The sequence below is a fragment of the Lissotriton vulgaris genome, chromosome 4_1 (assembly GCF_964263255.1).
Source record: "Lissotriton vulgaris chromosome 4_1, aLisVul1.2, whole genome shotgun sequence".
Taxonomy (NCBI): domain Eukaryota; kingdom Metazoa; phylum Chordata; class Amphibia; order Caudata; family Salamandridae; genus Lissotriton; species Lissotriton vulgaris.
This window is the reverse complement of record NC_141691.1, coordinates 47625637-47640443: the sequence shown is the minus strand read 5'-3', so window position 1 is coordinate 47640443 and position 14807 is coordinate 47625637. Positions and strand designations below refer to the sequence as shown.

Sequence of the window (14807 nt, the reverse complement as noted above, 5' to 3'; positions counted from 1 at the left end):
TCGCAGTTGTTAAAATGATTTTCGTCGACGGTGTCGTCGACGGGGCCGTCGACGGGACCATCGTCGACGAGCCCATCGTCGACGGAACCATCGTAGACATCCTCGACGTCGAACCTGTCGTCGACGGAGTCGTCGTCGTCGGTGTCTTCGTCGACGGCGAAATCCTACTCATCGATGTTGTTGTCGTCGACGTTGTCGCCGTCGACGCAGCCTTAGATCCCATCGTCGACGAAGTCGTCGTCGACGGTGAAGTCGTCGACGGAGCTGAAGACTTTACCACAGATTTTGGAGCAGAAGTTAAGGAACTGGTCGATGGAGCAGACCCAGGCCCTTTCAGACTTGACTGCTTTTTCAGAGGAGTAATAGGAAGAGATGATGTTGATTTCTCCTTAGATTTACTCTTTTTAGGCTCCACTTTCTCCTCAGAAACAGAGGCCTTCCTTTTCTTGGGTGTCAAATGAGAAGATTCCTCCTCAGAATCAGAGCCTGCTGTGGCCTTCTTCTTCTGAAGCCATAACAGCAATCGAGCCTCTCTGTCTCTTTTAGTTTTGTCAGAAAAGGTTCTGCATAGTTTACAATCCTTAGCCACATGTTTAGGATGAAGACAGTAAAGGCAGTCCTTAGGTGGGTCCTCAGAGAAGAGCCTGGCCTTCCCACAGGATCTGCAAGGCCTGAACAGCCTCTTTTTAGAGCTTTCAGCCATAATGAAAAAAATAGGTACACACAATACCTTAATCCAGAAGACAGTAAAGTAAGATTCCAAAAGGTCAAAAGTTCACTCAGGAACAGACAACTGAGCAGAGCTCAGGGAGACTCCTTTCTCACACGAAGGCGGTTGGAAATCTGAGGCAGGAAGCTTCTGCTGGGGAGTGTGAGGGCAGGGCAGCAATGCTGATTGGCTGACTTTTGGACCAAACAAGGAAATGGTCTGGTTACCAAATATTACAGTCCCTAGGGGGATTTTCTATGCAGTTTTTCTTCTCTATGATACTGCTTGGTCATTCTGTTACCGTGAGACTCCCACCATGACAACGGGGAAGATACAAGCATGTGAATCTATGAAAGATGTAATTCTGGATAATTATGCAGATGTTTGCACCTGGTTTGTAATGTAATTATATGGCGCAAGTGTAAGAAACTGGCTCTATATATAGAGTGACCCTAGAGGTTTGGCAGAGGTTAAAGTTAGATATAACCTTACTCTCTAAAGTGGTAGCTTGGTTGAGCAGTAAGGCAGTATCAGAGGACAGTGTAAAGTATTTGATGTACAAACTCAGTCAGCAAATGGTCTCACACACTCAAGAACTGAACTCTAGGCCAATTGTTTTGTATATAAACATATACTGTTTTATTTCTAGAACCAAGCGGGCCTGGTACAGGTAAGCATTAAAATACTTCTCAGATATAAGATGCGGTTGTTGAATACTTTCAAAATACAGTAGGACTTTGTACCAATTCGAGATTACAGGGGTTGCAAGGCAATGCACAAACGTAGTACGTTCAGTACATAGGAATCAATAGGTTTTTCAAGTAAAATGCAGTTAATTACTTTTCGGATTACTTTTTCCTAGATTCAGCACTGGGACATTTCTGGAGAACAGTTGAGTAAATGCGTTTTAGTCAGTTGTGCGAGCTTTAAAGAATATTCTTGTATTTCAAAAGTTGACACTTAGAAACTTTTCCACATAGAACCACCAATGTTATCCTACGGAAGGAAATTCAATTCACAGGTAAGTTACTTTTACGTTGCTTTTCCTACTCAGTGCTGGATACCTAGATGCAGCACTGGGACCTGTCCTGCAAACAGTTAGGAGAATTCATTTTGGTTATGTGTGCGATAATTAAAGAATATTCTTAGTTTTAAAAAGTCAACACAAACGTTTTGGGAGAAAAGTGTCAATGTTATCCTATGAAGAAAAACAGGTTATACATATTGAGGTAAGTACTCTGTCTTTGGCCTTAGGGTTCTGGGGTTAGACTTGGGGTTCTCCCAGGGTCAGTGATGCACTGTTGCTGCACCCTCAGTGGCACTAGGGCGGCCGGGTGCTGAGTGTTGAGGCCCAATGTTATCCTATGGAGGATAGGGGGCCTCCGGTTGGTGGCTGCTAGCAAGCAGGCCACTTGGTCGTGGGAGCAAAGCTCCTAGGGTTTACCTCAGGGCAAGCTGGGGACCAAAGTAGCACCAAAGGTGCACCCTCATCGGCACTAGGGCAGCCGGGTGCTGGTTTGAGGTGGGGTGCCCAGTTGTTTCAAATGGAGATTCTCCAGGACAAAGAAACACTGCAGGCTCGGGGAAGAGGATATTCCAGGAGCGACCACCACTTTGAGGGGTAAGTTGGGATGTTGGGGGTTGATTAGGCACCGCTGGGTTGGGTACACAAGGCCGTGGGGCGTCTGGTGCAGGTGTGCCTTTGGATGTCAGATTATCTTACCCGCTCTGGTCGCAGTAGGGGGGTCCTCTGGATTGAGGCTGCAGGCATAGTCAGGAGGCTCGAGGCAGGCCAGGGGTCGCCGGATCTCGGGTCAGGATCGCCAGAGGGACCTCCTCGTGGTATTTTTCCATTTGAGCTTGGGCCGGGTTTGGCGGGTGCAGAGTGGACCTGATTTGCGGTTCCTGTCTGGCACCAGAATCTGCAGTTCAAACAGGTCTGGTGTTCACGGGAGAAACAACCTTGAAAATAAAGGCAGGTAGGTCTTCCGGGGTTTGTAAGGTTGCTGGCTCCTGAACATGCCAGGGTTTCGCAGGAGCAGGTTCAAGGGGAGACAGGCCTGTAGTGCTGGGGCCAAGTCAGTGAACGTTGTCCTCTTGTTAGGTCTGCACAGCTTCTTGTCCTTCTTCTCTTCTTTTCTTGTGGTTTCTGGATCGGAGGAAGGAAGATTCAGGGTGCCCCAAATACTAAATTTAGAGGTGTTACAGGCAGGTAAAGGGCAGGGACTAATGGGTCCCTTCCCTGGGGTGGGTACACCCCCTATTCGCCACTCTCCAGGGGGAGGGGGGCAGGAGCCTGTCCCAAGTTGGCTGGGTCCCCCCATCCTCAAGATGGCGGGGACTCGAGGTTGTGCTTCACCTCGCCTCCCCACCTTAGGGGTGGAGTTGGCAGAGGTGGGCACACTTCTCTTCGTCACTTGTTTTTCCTGCCGGGTCTCCCGCCCAAAGTGGGGGGTAGAACCAGTGGGGACCAGTTGCTGAAAGCAGCAAATGGTCTGGAGAAGCTCACAAAGGGGACATGCCTTTGAAGCTTCTCCTTCGTGAACCCTGGGGTCCAGAAACATGTCTGGTGGTGGCAGCCTAGGCAGCCACTCAGTCAGGTCTAGAGGTTGGTCGAGTTTCAGGGGCCATCTCTAAGATGCCCTCTGTGGTACATTTTACATTAAATCCCACACTGGCATCAGTGTGGGTTTAATGTGCTTAGATGTTTGATGCCAAACTTCTCAGTCTTCAGTGTAGCCATTGTGGTGCTGTGGAGTTCGTAATGACAAACTCCCAACACCATATACTCTTAATGGCAGCACTGCACTTACATTGCCCAGGAATGGACCTGTGTACTGTCGGGGTACAGGGCTCATGCACCTGTACCCTCACATCTGGCATAGGGCACCCAGCTAGAGGGGTGACGGATGTATGCCAGAGCAATGATTTGTGGGCATGGCACACAGGGATGTGTGCCATGTTGACTCTTTGTTTTGTTCTGCACCAAGACATGCAGCCTGCAAAGGGAGTGTGTGAGTGTCAGGGTAGAGGGCCCCTAAGGGTGGCACAAAAAGTGCTGCAGCCCTTAGAGGCCTTCTCTGGTCACAATGCCCTGGGTACCTAGGGTACAATTTACTAGGGGCTGACATGTGGCCAGAGATGAAAATTGGGTTTAGGCTTCAATGCAGTTTTAGGGAAAGAACATAGGCCCTGGGCAGCCGATTAGCAGGTGCCCAGGGCACACTCAGTCACAGAAGATGCAGAGGTCTGGCCCGGGACCAGGGTTCAATTCCCCGCCTCGGCGGGTCTTGGGCTAAAAAATTCCACGGACCTGATAATTCTCGCCTCGGTGCCTATTCCAATCATGGAGTCCCACTCTGCAACTCTGGGCAGTAGCTTGCTTAATCTCCACAACGGCCCCCACAACGCTAAGGATGCCTGCCCTCTACCTTGGGGGTGCCCAGGAGTGGACGCCTCACAGGGAAAGCCAGGATAGGTTCCACAGCGGTATTCGTACAAGCGCCTTGAGACCCTTGTGGGTGAGTAGTGCGCTATACAAGTATCAATTTACATTTACATTTAACCTTAGCAATTCAGCAAAAAGTGGGGGCATACCATGCAAGGGAGAGAGCACTTTCTCAAAGTAAGTGTCTACGATGCCCACATGTGGCAGGGAATTATTCTAACCTTTAGGACTATCAATGAAGAGATGAAGAATAAGTGAGTAGGCTCTCCAGCTGCACCTTATTGACGAGAGTGGCCAAAGTTGAGAAAATATTAGTTTATTTTTCTGAAGAAGGCCTAGCATTTGTCTGTTTACGCTGAGGATGACAATGCATTTTTCAAGCTAACATTTGGGTCAGGGTTGCATTTAAAAAATATTCCTAAGCACGGAGTGTCTGAGAAGGGCGTAACTCACCTGCTGACAGATGCTTCTGAGTACATATTTCGCATACAGGTCCAGGCTTGCTGTTTCAATGGAAACTGCCCGTCCTCCTGGCTTTTTAGATCCCAGGTCATCCTCTGTGAGGTCTTCAGCTCCACCAGTGTGCGAGAAGCCAGAGCCTTTCAGTTCGGTATCTCCTGCAGCAAAAAAGAAATGCATGTCACATAATGGCAGACTGCTACTGCTGACCCTTCGGGAAGGTAGTCAGCCAGGCTGCCAAGCAGCCAAGGGGCTGAAGGGTAAAGGGGCTGAAGGGTAAAGGGGCTGAAGGGTAAAGGGGCTGAAGGGTAAAGGGGCTGAAGGGTAAAGGGGCTGAAGGGTAAAGGGGCTGAAGGGTAAAGGGGCTGGCACTTCTTATCCGAATGAGAGATTGTACAGGAGTAAAAGGAGTCAAAATGTATCCCATGAAAGGTACAACAACTTTAAAATCCAGCCCCAAATTGACACTTGTAGGAAAGTGGATTGTTATGGAGAGTGGTTGAGAGACCTCACCATGTAATAATGACACCATCTCCTTCAGGGCCAGTTAAGTTCTTTAATAAACCCTTAGTTCAGTAATGGGTAGCTTTGGCGCAGAGCAGCCAGGCTTAATCAAGAGAACAAGAGTACCAACACGGTCTATAAATAAGAAACACAAAAATAAAAATCCAACACCAATTTATAAAAGTAGAGGATATTTTCACCATTTTAGTAATCAAAAGAAAAAAAATCTATTGAGAGAAACCGGAGATATGATGTATATTTTTGTATTTTTTTTTCGTTTCGTTTTTTAGAGGTGAGTAAATTTTTCGATACAAAAAATCATTGCAAGAAACTTAGCAGTTTGATGCAATAGGCCAATGTGACTACTCTTGGAATGGCCACAACCAGTTGGGAGGCAGTCACATTAACCGCTTAGGTACAGGGAGACAGTTACCTGTCCGGTCCAGCAGAATGAGGGTGCTTGTAGGAATTTGGTCTGTACATGATGTTGCCACTAGGTGGTAATACCGTGCAGAGTCCAAGGGTTCCCAAAAACGTACAGGACTCAAAGCGCTCTATTAGTGGTAGAGTTGGCGAGCAGCCTTAGGCCTAATATAGGGAGTGTAAGACATTTATTGCACCACCGTGATCAATATTGGGCACACGACTCATGAAGGAGATCCAGACCAATTTTTGAAAATTATATTGTATTTGTATTTTATTTTAAGACGAAGATCTTCCTAATAAGTTAAGTACACTTTTAAATATAAATAATTTTGACTTTGAAAAATCGACACTTAGAAACTTTTCAACACTGTTAAATGTTATCCTATGAGGAAACCCGTTTTGAGGTTAAACAGGTAAGTTCAGAACCTACAATTCCAGTCTTTGGAACCAAAAGCTAGCAATGGCCAGGGGTTAGGCGAGTACCAAAACTGCACCACCAGCGACATGGGGCGTCCGGGTGCTGAGGTCAAAATCGAAGTTTGGACCAATGCTTTCCAATGAAGCCAGGTGGTGCCTAGACCCACACTACTTGCAGGCAAGTAGGTCGGTTTGGGGGCACAAAGTAGCACCAAACGTACACCACCAGCAGCACAGGGGAGGCCGGACTCAACTTAGGGCCCCTAAAGCTTTTAAATGGGGATCCTTCTTTTGGCAAAGAGGCTTCAGCAGTGGCAACAGAGGTTGCAAGGTGAAGACCAACTACAGCAGAGGTAAGTGGAAAGGTAGGGGGTTATAGGGGCGCCCTTAGACCAGCTCACCAAGACCCAGGAGCTTCGGGGGCAGGGCTGCCTTTTGACGTCAGAGTCTTCTTACTGGGGCCGGTCACTGTTGGGGGGGAACCTCTGGATAACACTGCAGGCGACACCGTGGAGGTCAAGAGCAGAAAGCCAACACCAACGCTGGACACGAGGTCAGGATCTCTGGGGAGACTTCACTGCACAGGTGAGCTACTCAGACTTGGGCCATGGGTTTCCAGTGCAGAGTGGGCGGGGAACGTGATCTGCCAGGATCAAGAGTCATTGGAGTAGATGTCTTCTGGACAGGTCCGCTGTCCACGGTAAATTGGGAGTCTTTTTCTAAGGAAGCCGTCCTCCTAGGGGTTTCAAATGTCGCTGGCTGCAAGACAGGTTGCAGGTTCACAGAAGCTGGAGACAGGCAGGTTAAGCAAGGGGCCAAGAAACTAGTCTTCAGTCTTCTCTAAGGGGTCGTCTTCTTTCTTTTTCTCGACACAGATTGAGTTTCCAGGTCTGGGTGAGCCACCTAAATACTAAAGTTAGAGTCTTTTTTTAGAGGAGCAGCAGATATAGCCAATAGGCACCTTATCTATGGTATCTATACCCTTTAAAATGCCACCCTCTTGAGGGAGGGGGCATAGACCTAGACCTGATTGGAGTGCCCCCCCCCCCCCCCCCCCCCCCCCCATCTTCAAGATGACTGGGACAGAAAGATGTGCTTCACCTCGCCTCCCACACCTTAGGGATTCAATTGGCAGAGGTAGGCACACATCCTATTCTTCTCTAGTTTTTCCGTCCAAAGTGGGAGTGTAAACCAGGGGCTGCCATCTGCTGCTAGCAGAGGCTAGGGGTCACATTACAATGGCGGCAGGCCTTTAAAGCTCCCATCTTTGAGCACTGGCCCAGCCTGGGGGAGGAGGCTTGACATCTCTGCCCAGGATGTGTATTGTTTCTGGTCCCAGAGGGGTTCATAATCATGTCTGGTGGTGGCTGGCTGTCTACAGCTGGTCAGAGACACGCCAGGGTTGGCAGGCTTTCAGGGAGTACCTCTGAGGTGCCCTCTGAGTACATGGCTCAATAAATCCCACATTGTCATCAGTGTAGATTTACTGAGCGGAGTAGTTTGGTAGCATACAATCCAGTGTTCAGTGAAGCCATCATGGTGCAGTGGAACTCGAGTTGTCAAGTTTCAAGCCCATGTACTCGCAATGGCTTCATTGGCACTTACAGTATTAGGAAAAGGACCAGAAATATTGTAGGGGCAGATATGCTCCTGCAGATATACCCTCAACTGTAATATAGAGCAACCTGCTTTAGGTCCGAATCCTGCTAGAGGGGTGCCTTACCGATGCTGCCAGGCAGTGCTCGCTGGCATGGCACCCAGGCAGGGTGCCAGGTCTACTGTGTTCTCCCTCACAGAGGCACGCAGGCTGAAAGGGCAGCCGCATGGTCGCAGTGAGTGGGATCTCAAGGGACCCTCTTCAGTCCCCTAAGTACCCAGGGTTTCATTTACTAGGGACTTAGAGGGGGTAAAAGTAACAATTTGGGATTTGTTTTTAGATAAGAAGCACTGGCACAAGGGACTTGGTAGGCAGGGACCCTGTGCACGACAATTGAAACCACATCAAAACTAGGCGAAAAGTGTGTGTGGGGAGGGGGGGCTAACCATGTAAAAGAGGCACGCTCTCACACTTATCACCCAACATAGGTCTTGTGATACTGGAAAAGAAGTGGGCCTTGATGGATGAATATTTTCAAATATTACTAGAGCTACAATAAGCCAACATCTTTGGGGATGATACTGATTATATTGATTTCAAATTAAACACATAGGACTTACCTAAAACGAAGACAGCCTTCAATACAGCAAATACAGCTCCATCCACAATTCGGTTCTGGGAGGCAGCAAGCAGGTGGCGGTCGCAGGAGGAGCGAATCCCCACTGTAGGTTTATCTGGAAAAGGGAGCAAGAAATGCTAGTCTAAAGTGAAAGCATGGAACAGTCTGTATGCATACTAAAGGGAGAACAAGGAAAACAGGCTGCAACAAGGTTAGCACAGGTGCATAGCAGCACAGAAGACATTTTGCTCTACCACTTAGAGACTACGCTAATACACACATGCGAATCATTTCTGAAAATGTGCAACCCAAATGGTTTTACAGAGAGATAAGGCAGAGCTGTCAAGCCATGTTAAACCTCAAATAATTAAAAAAACTAAAATCAAAATCCCTGAACTCTAGGAGGAGAATCAAGTGTGCGGCATTTCCGGGGGAGCTGTAGAAGTCGCTGCTTCTTGATTAGCATCATGTGTGAGAATCTTAATTTACCACCGTCTCCTAGGGACAACAATGATACTGCAATACTTTAGGGGCAATGAGCATTAGATTCTCAAAAGAGATGGGCTGACACAATCAATAGCAGTCAAAGTCAATGTTCAGCCACAGCTAGAGCTTCAAAGAATAGGACCATCACAGGACTCTTCCGTGAAGGTATACACTGGATTTAGCCTTGAGGGATCCAGAATACATTTTAAAATTTCTATTATTTTTTATGCAAAGGTAGTTTTTGCAAGTAAATAACATTAAGATGCATATCTGTCAGCTTTATTGAGTGAATTTCACTTTGATTATCATTATTCCCACAGTTCTTTATATTGGTAGTTGTACTCTTAGAAACCTCTTCCCCTTCCCCGTTTAACAGGACATCAGGATTCAGTATTTACTCCAGTAAGGTGTTAATTGTTTCAATCAAGATTATCAAGCACAGCCACCTGTACACCATGCATGGTTTCAACTCAGCCACAGAGGAGGGTCTGCATACCAGTGGAGAGAAGACAGTGAAGGTTTACCGAAAAGACAGCTCCTGAGGCGGAAAGCCGGGAGCATTGCTCACTTTTTAAAAAGATTTAATCTGTTGCTAAAACTGCTTTTTACCTCTGTGTCACGCTGCCCCTGAGCCCTCCCCCCTGATTTCGAGTCGCCGTGCACGCCGCACAGCCGATCTGAACGCTGCTGCGGGTGTAACCAATCTCTTGCCGCCAATTACGAGGACAGTGAGGCCACGCCCACCGCCCTGAAGCCACGCCCCCTCCACACAGTATATAAGTCGCGCCAAACACCAAACGCGCCATTACCGAAAAGACAGCTCCTGAGGCGGAAAGCCGGGAGCATTGCTCACTTTTTAAAAAGATTTAATCTGTTGCTAAAACTTCTTTTTACCTGTGTGTCACGCTGCCCCTTAGCACTCCCCCCTGATTTTGAGTCACCATGCACGCCGCGCAGCCGATCTGAACGCTGCTGCGGGTGTAACCAATCTCTTGCCGCCAATTACGAGGACAGTGAGGCCACGCCCACCGCCCTGAGGCCACGTCCCCTCCACACGGTATATAAGTCGCGCCAAACACCAAACGCGCCATTACCGAAAAGACAGCTCCTGAGGCGGAAAGCCGGGAGCATTGCTCCCTTTTTAAAAAGATTTAATCTGTTGCTAAAACTGCTTTTTACCTGTGTGTCACGCTGCCCTGAGCACTCCCCCCTGATTTCTAGTCACCGTGCACGCCGCGCAGCCGATCTGAACGCTGCTGCGGGTGTAACCAATCTCTTACCGCCAATTACGAGGACAGTGAGGCCACGTCCACCACCCTGAGGCCACGCCCCCTCCCTTCCACTACAAAACATGTGCCTGGGCCGGACACGCAGCGGAAGCACGCAGCGGGCGCGCCGCCAACGCGCGCCAAAGGTAAGTCCGGCTGCGCCCGTCCGCGACCGGCCGGGACTAGGGGCTATACCCCCTGATGGTTTTATTCAAAACCCGTCCACGCCCATCCGCTACTTGCGCAGTGAGTTACTAGCCTTTCATAAAGATAACAAGGGTACAAAAACACATCTATGTACCCAAACGGGGCCAGGATTATCCTATGGACCTATCTCCTGCCTCGCTTGTCGCTGGTCCAGCATGGGTCAAACCCCATCAGGCAACCACACAATCCTTGCAAAAAAATCACTTGACGCTGAACTGTCTATATTTCAATGCTAGATCCTTACCTAGACATGCCCTGGACATTTGGGATCTACTCATATCTAAGACCCCGGACTTGGTTTTCGTTACCGAAACCTGGCTATCCGAGACCAGTGCTCCAGACTTAGCAAACGCCCTCCCCTCCAACTACAAAATCATTACGCAAGATAGACCTGGTAAAAGAGGAGGGGGGTTGCTGTGATATTCAGGGAACATTTAACATGCTTTGCTGAACCAACAACTGCCCACATCGAACATCAGACCTTACCTTTCAAAGTACTCTTCGAGGGCCTTACCATCCTAGCTGGTGCAGTCATATACAACCCCCCTGGACAACAAGCCAGTCTTGGGGCCAAATTATTGAATCAACTTCTGCCACTTTGCCTAAAACACAAAAACTATATGATTGTTGGCGATTTGAACATTCACTATGAGAAAATGGATGCCCCGGGAACCTCCCAGCTGGAATATGACATGGGAATTCTCAATCTTAAGCAGTGGATAGTGGGGACACGCGTACAGCTGGGGGACAAGCATACAGCTGGCCATACACTAGACCTACTATTTACCAACATCGAATCCACCAACATAAGAGAGGTCCACCCCTTATCCTGGTCGGACCACTACCTAATATCCTTCTCACTTGACTTTCCCGGTAAACCTCTGAAATCCAAAGCAGCCCCTCACATCTCCAAACGAGCTTGGAGGCTAATCAATTAATCCAATTTTGAGAAACATTTTCAAGGGGCTAATGTCAAACTATCAGAGGACTCCCCTATCTGTAATGACGTCGCCTTACTAGATGCTGGAATATTGCAAACATCAAATAAACTAGCCCGATGAGAGAATCTAGGAAAAAAACTATAACAGAGAAATGGTATACCCCCCACCTAAAAAATCTTAAAAAGGAATGTCCAAAAAAATGAACACCTATTGAGACAGTCCAAAGACAGTGAAGCGAGACGAAACTATGTCAATAAACGGAAGCAGTATATTCTTGCCATCAAAAATGCAAAGGATTACTTTACTCCGTGCATTCAAGAAAACAGCAATTCAGCGAAAGAACTGTTTAGAATAGCGAAAGAGCTTAGCAAACCATCCAGCAATACACAAACACTCACCCCCTCGACAGAGACTTGTGAGCGTATTAGCACCTTCTTTTCTGAAAAGATCAAGAAAATATACTCGACCTTCACCCCCAACACACCCACAGCAACTCAGACAACCCATCCAAGACTGCTATGCCACCAGAAGTACCCACAGATCGACCAGACTCAGGAAATGTACCCCACTTAACCAGTTTTGAACCACTCTGCAGATGAGGTCTTAGCAGTTCTGAACACAGTTAAATCTGGATCCCCCTCGGAACCCATGTCCCCACTAAGTGTTCTCAAAAATTGCACCCACGCTCTGTCCCCTGATCACTCAACTTTTTAACAAATCGTTAATCACTGCCACCTTCCCTGATGCTTGGAAGCACGCCTCTGTGACCCCCCCTTCTGAAGAAAGCAGGATCTGACATTCTCAACCCAGAGAACTACAGACCCATCTCCCAGCTTCCTTACCTCTCTAAAGCTCTGGAGAAATTGGTCAATGTACAGCTGACTAGGTACCTAGAAAGTAATTCCCTTCTGGATCCCTCCCAGACTGGTTTTAGAGCCAATAACAGTTGCTGGCAGTGTCGGACAGTATCGGATCCTCCACTGATCAAGGCGATGATCCTGCTTGACCTGTCAGCGGTGTTTGACACGGTATCCCACGACGGTCTGCTGAACATACTCCAGAGCAAGGGAGTCCAATCCACAGCATTGAACTGGCTACACTCTTTCCTGAGTAACCGCACCCAGGCAGTACATATGAGTCAGTTCCACTCAAGGCCCAACCCCATCTGCTGCGGGGTCCCCCACCCTCTTCAATGTCTATATTTCATCTCTTGCGGACATTGGAAGGAAGTGGGGCATTGGCATCTGGTCCTATGCGGATGATACGCAGCTGATGGTGGCCATGGACGAAGGGCCTGATGTAACCAAAACCAAGCTACATGACTGCCTTTCCGAAATGGCCCAATGGATGCACGATCACTGCCTAAAGTTGAATGGAGGCAAATCGGAGATTCTTCTGTTCAGTGGAGCCAAACGTGTGAGGGACGCCACATGGTGGCCACCTTCACTGGGATTGGCCCCCACTCCTAAACAACATGCCAGGAACTTGGGAATCATCATGGATGATGCCCTGTCCATGAAGTATCACGTCCGATCCCTTTGTGGCAAGGGCTTTGCCATACTAAAACTTCTCGCCAGGATAATCCCCTGGAAACCCCTGGATTGCAGACGCTCAGTCACACAGGCCCTATTGGTCAGTCGCCTGGACTATGGCAATGCACTATTTGTAGGGATGAACGAACATTTATTCTCCTGCTTACAGGTTTTGGAAAACCTGGCGGCCAAACTCATTTGCAACAAAGGTAAACGAGACTCGGCATCGGAGTGCTTAAAGAAACGTCATTGGCTCCTGATGCGCCAGAGGGCTGCCTTCAAATTGCTTAGCCATGCCCACAGGGCTTTACATAAAACTGGCCCCACAATTCTCCAAGGGAAGATCGAATTTTATGTGCCCAATAGGAACCTACGCTCATGTCAATCAGCTTTGGCTAAAATCAAACACATCTACAAAGTCAGAACAGGCGGTCGCTCCTTTTCTTACCTAGCAGCAAAAAGGTGGAATGAGCTCCCTACTGACCTAAGACATACTACAAATTACCTCCAGTTTCGAAAAAAACTGAAAACCCACCTCTTCCCCAATCTTTAACTTCTCAGCATACGCCATCAGTAGTCCTTATTTGGTATATAGCTCCGTGATATCCCTAGGGATGAGTGTCGCGCTCTATAAAAACCGCAAATAAATAAGGTTCAAGAGTGCAGTGCTGCGGTCCCGCTTTATTCTTTCCAGAGGAACTTAAGTCTGGGAAGCATACGCAGGGACACTTTGCTCGAGTGCATACTTCTGGCAGGTAGTGTTTGTTAACACTTTCTTGCCACAAATTTTAAAGTCTTTGGGAGTAGAGCATGGGAGTATAAGAGTGGAGACTCTTTCGTGCAGCACGCTCACAGAGTCCGTGCTCCCTGGTCTATTGATTGTTCAGCTGTGTAAGATTACAGTCTTCGAATGGTCATATTTCAGCAACAGTAAAGGCTAGAATGAAGGCTCAAACAGCTCTGAAAACCCACATCTTCCCCATTTGCGAAGGAGAAATGGAAGTAGTAAATGCCAGCTGAGATGTCGAATATGGATGTCAGCCTAACACAAAGAGAGCAGTACTCTGTGCATCTGAGATACTGACAGACCCCACAATATAACAGGTGATGTGTGAGACAGAAGGCGACACACACACACACACACACACACACCTTTCATACATCCCAGACACGATGAGGGGAATAAACCTCACTTATAAGTAACAAACTGATCTTTGACTGGGGAACGTTAGTAGAAGTCTCCACACGGGGTGGAGGTAAAATTGGGTATGTCCATGAACTAAAATCACATTGCCACCACGGCCAGCCCACTTGAGCTGAACGTCACTCTCAGTAAGGGGTTGCACATTGTGTGCCTTCATAGCTGGATGTTGATATGGATGTAAAACATAGCACATTTCTTGCATAACTGTCAGGTTCACTAGTGGAAAAACAGAGGGCCAACATAAAAACATGCAAGGGCATGACAGCACACTTTCCAAAAGCCAAGCAAAGGACTTTTGTTCAAATAATGATGCAGGAAACTTTAACACCAAAAGTCTGACGGCATTCACATCTGCCAGTTTCTAAGCATATGAAGGCTTCCGGTTTTCAGTTTTTGCTGATTTTTACAAATTAAAAATGGACAGAAAACACTGCTTTCTGTCTGCATTTTTTTTTTAAAGCAGAACAATACAGATAATTGGGTTTCTTTTAATGGGCTCCCCTTGCTGTCTTCCATGAATTCCAGCCCAACAGCTAAGCAGATTAAGCAGCACGGGGAATAAAAATAAATAAATCAGGATTACATTTCATTACTTTCACGTGTCAACATAGCAACATATATTTGTAGAATAATAATAGAAGTTAATGTGGGTGTATTATGTTATTTTCGGCTGCTTAATTTGTTAAAACACGACCGACATCAAAGTATCAGTTAAATAAATGTGGAACTATAGGATTTTACAACTTAATTTATTCACAAAACTCAAAATAAATAAGGATAAATACTGATATGATGGGTAAAAAATAAATATGGATAAGTACAGGTGGAAATGTTAAAAAAATAAATATAAAACCGGAAGCCTTAATCACAATCAGATCTTTCCAAAGCTATCCAAATTGGAAAGCGATGTGGTAGATAGAGAGGATACCATTTAGCTGGATTAGAGGCGAATGGAATTTTGAGTCCAATGTGTTTGCAAAGCGGATGTAA

The 14807-nt window shown here is 47.3% G+C and overlaps 1 protein-coding gene across 7 annotated transcripts in view; it reads right to left on the bottom strand.

Moving 5' to 3' along the window:
* Nucleotides 1-14807, bottom strand: part of MED12 (mediator complex subunit 12) — an 820436-nt gene that overhangs the window by 341154 nt on the left and 464475 nt on the right. For all 7 annotated transcript variants that reach the window (XM_086918278.1, XM_086918283.1, XM_086918279.1 and 4 more), the window contains exons 25-26: nucleotides 8181-8294; nucleotides 4611-4774 (exon numbers count right to left, since the gene is read on the bottom strand). In XM_086918278.1, coding sequence (XP_086774404.1) covers nucleotides 4611-4774; nucleotides 8181-8294 — 278 coding nt within the window. The remainder of the gene's footprint in view (nucleotides 1-4610; nucleotides 4775-8180; nucleotides 8295-14807) is intronic.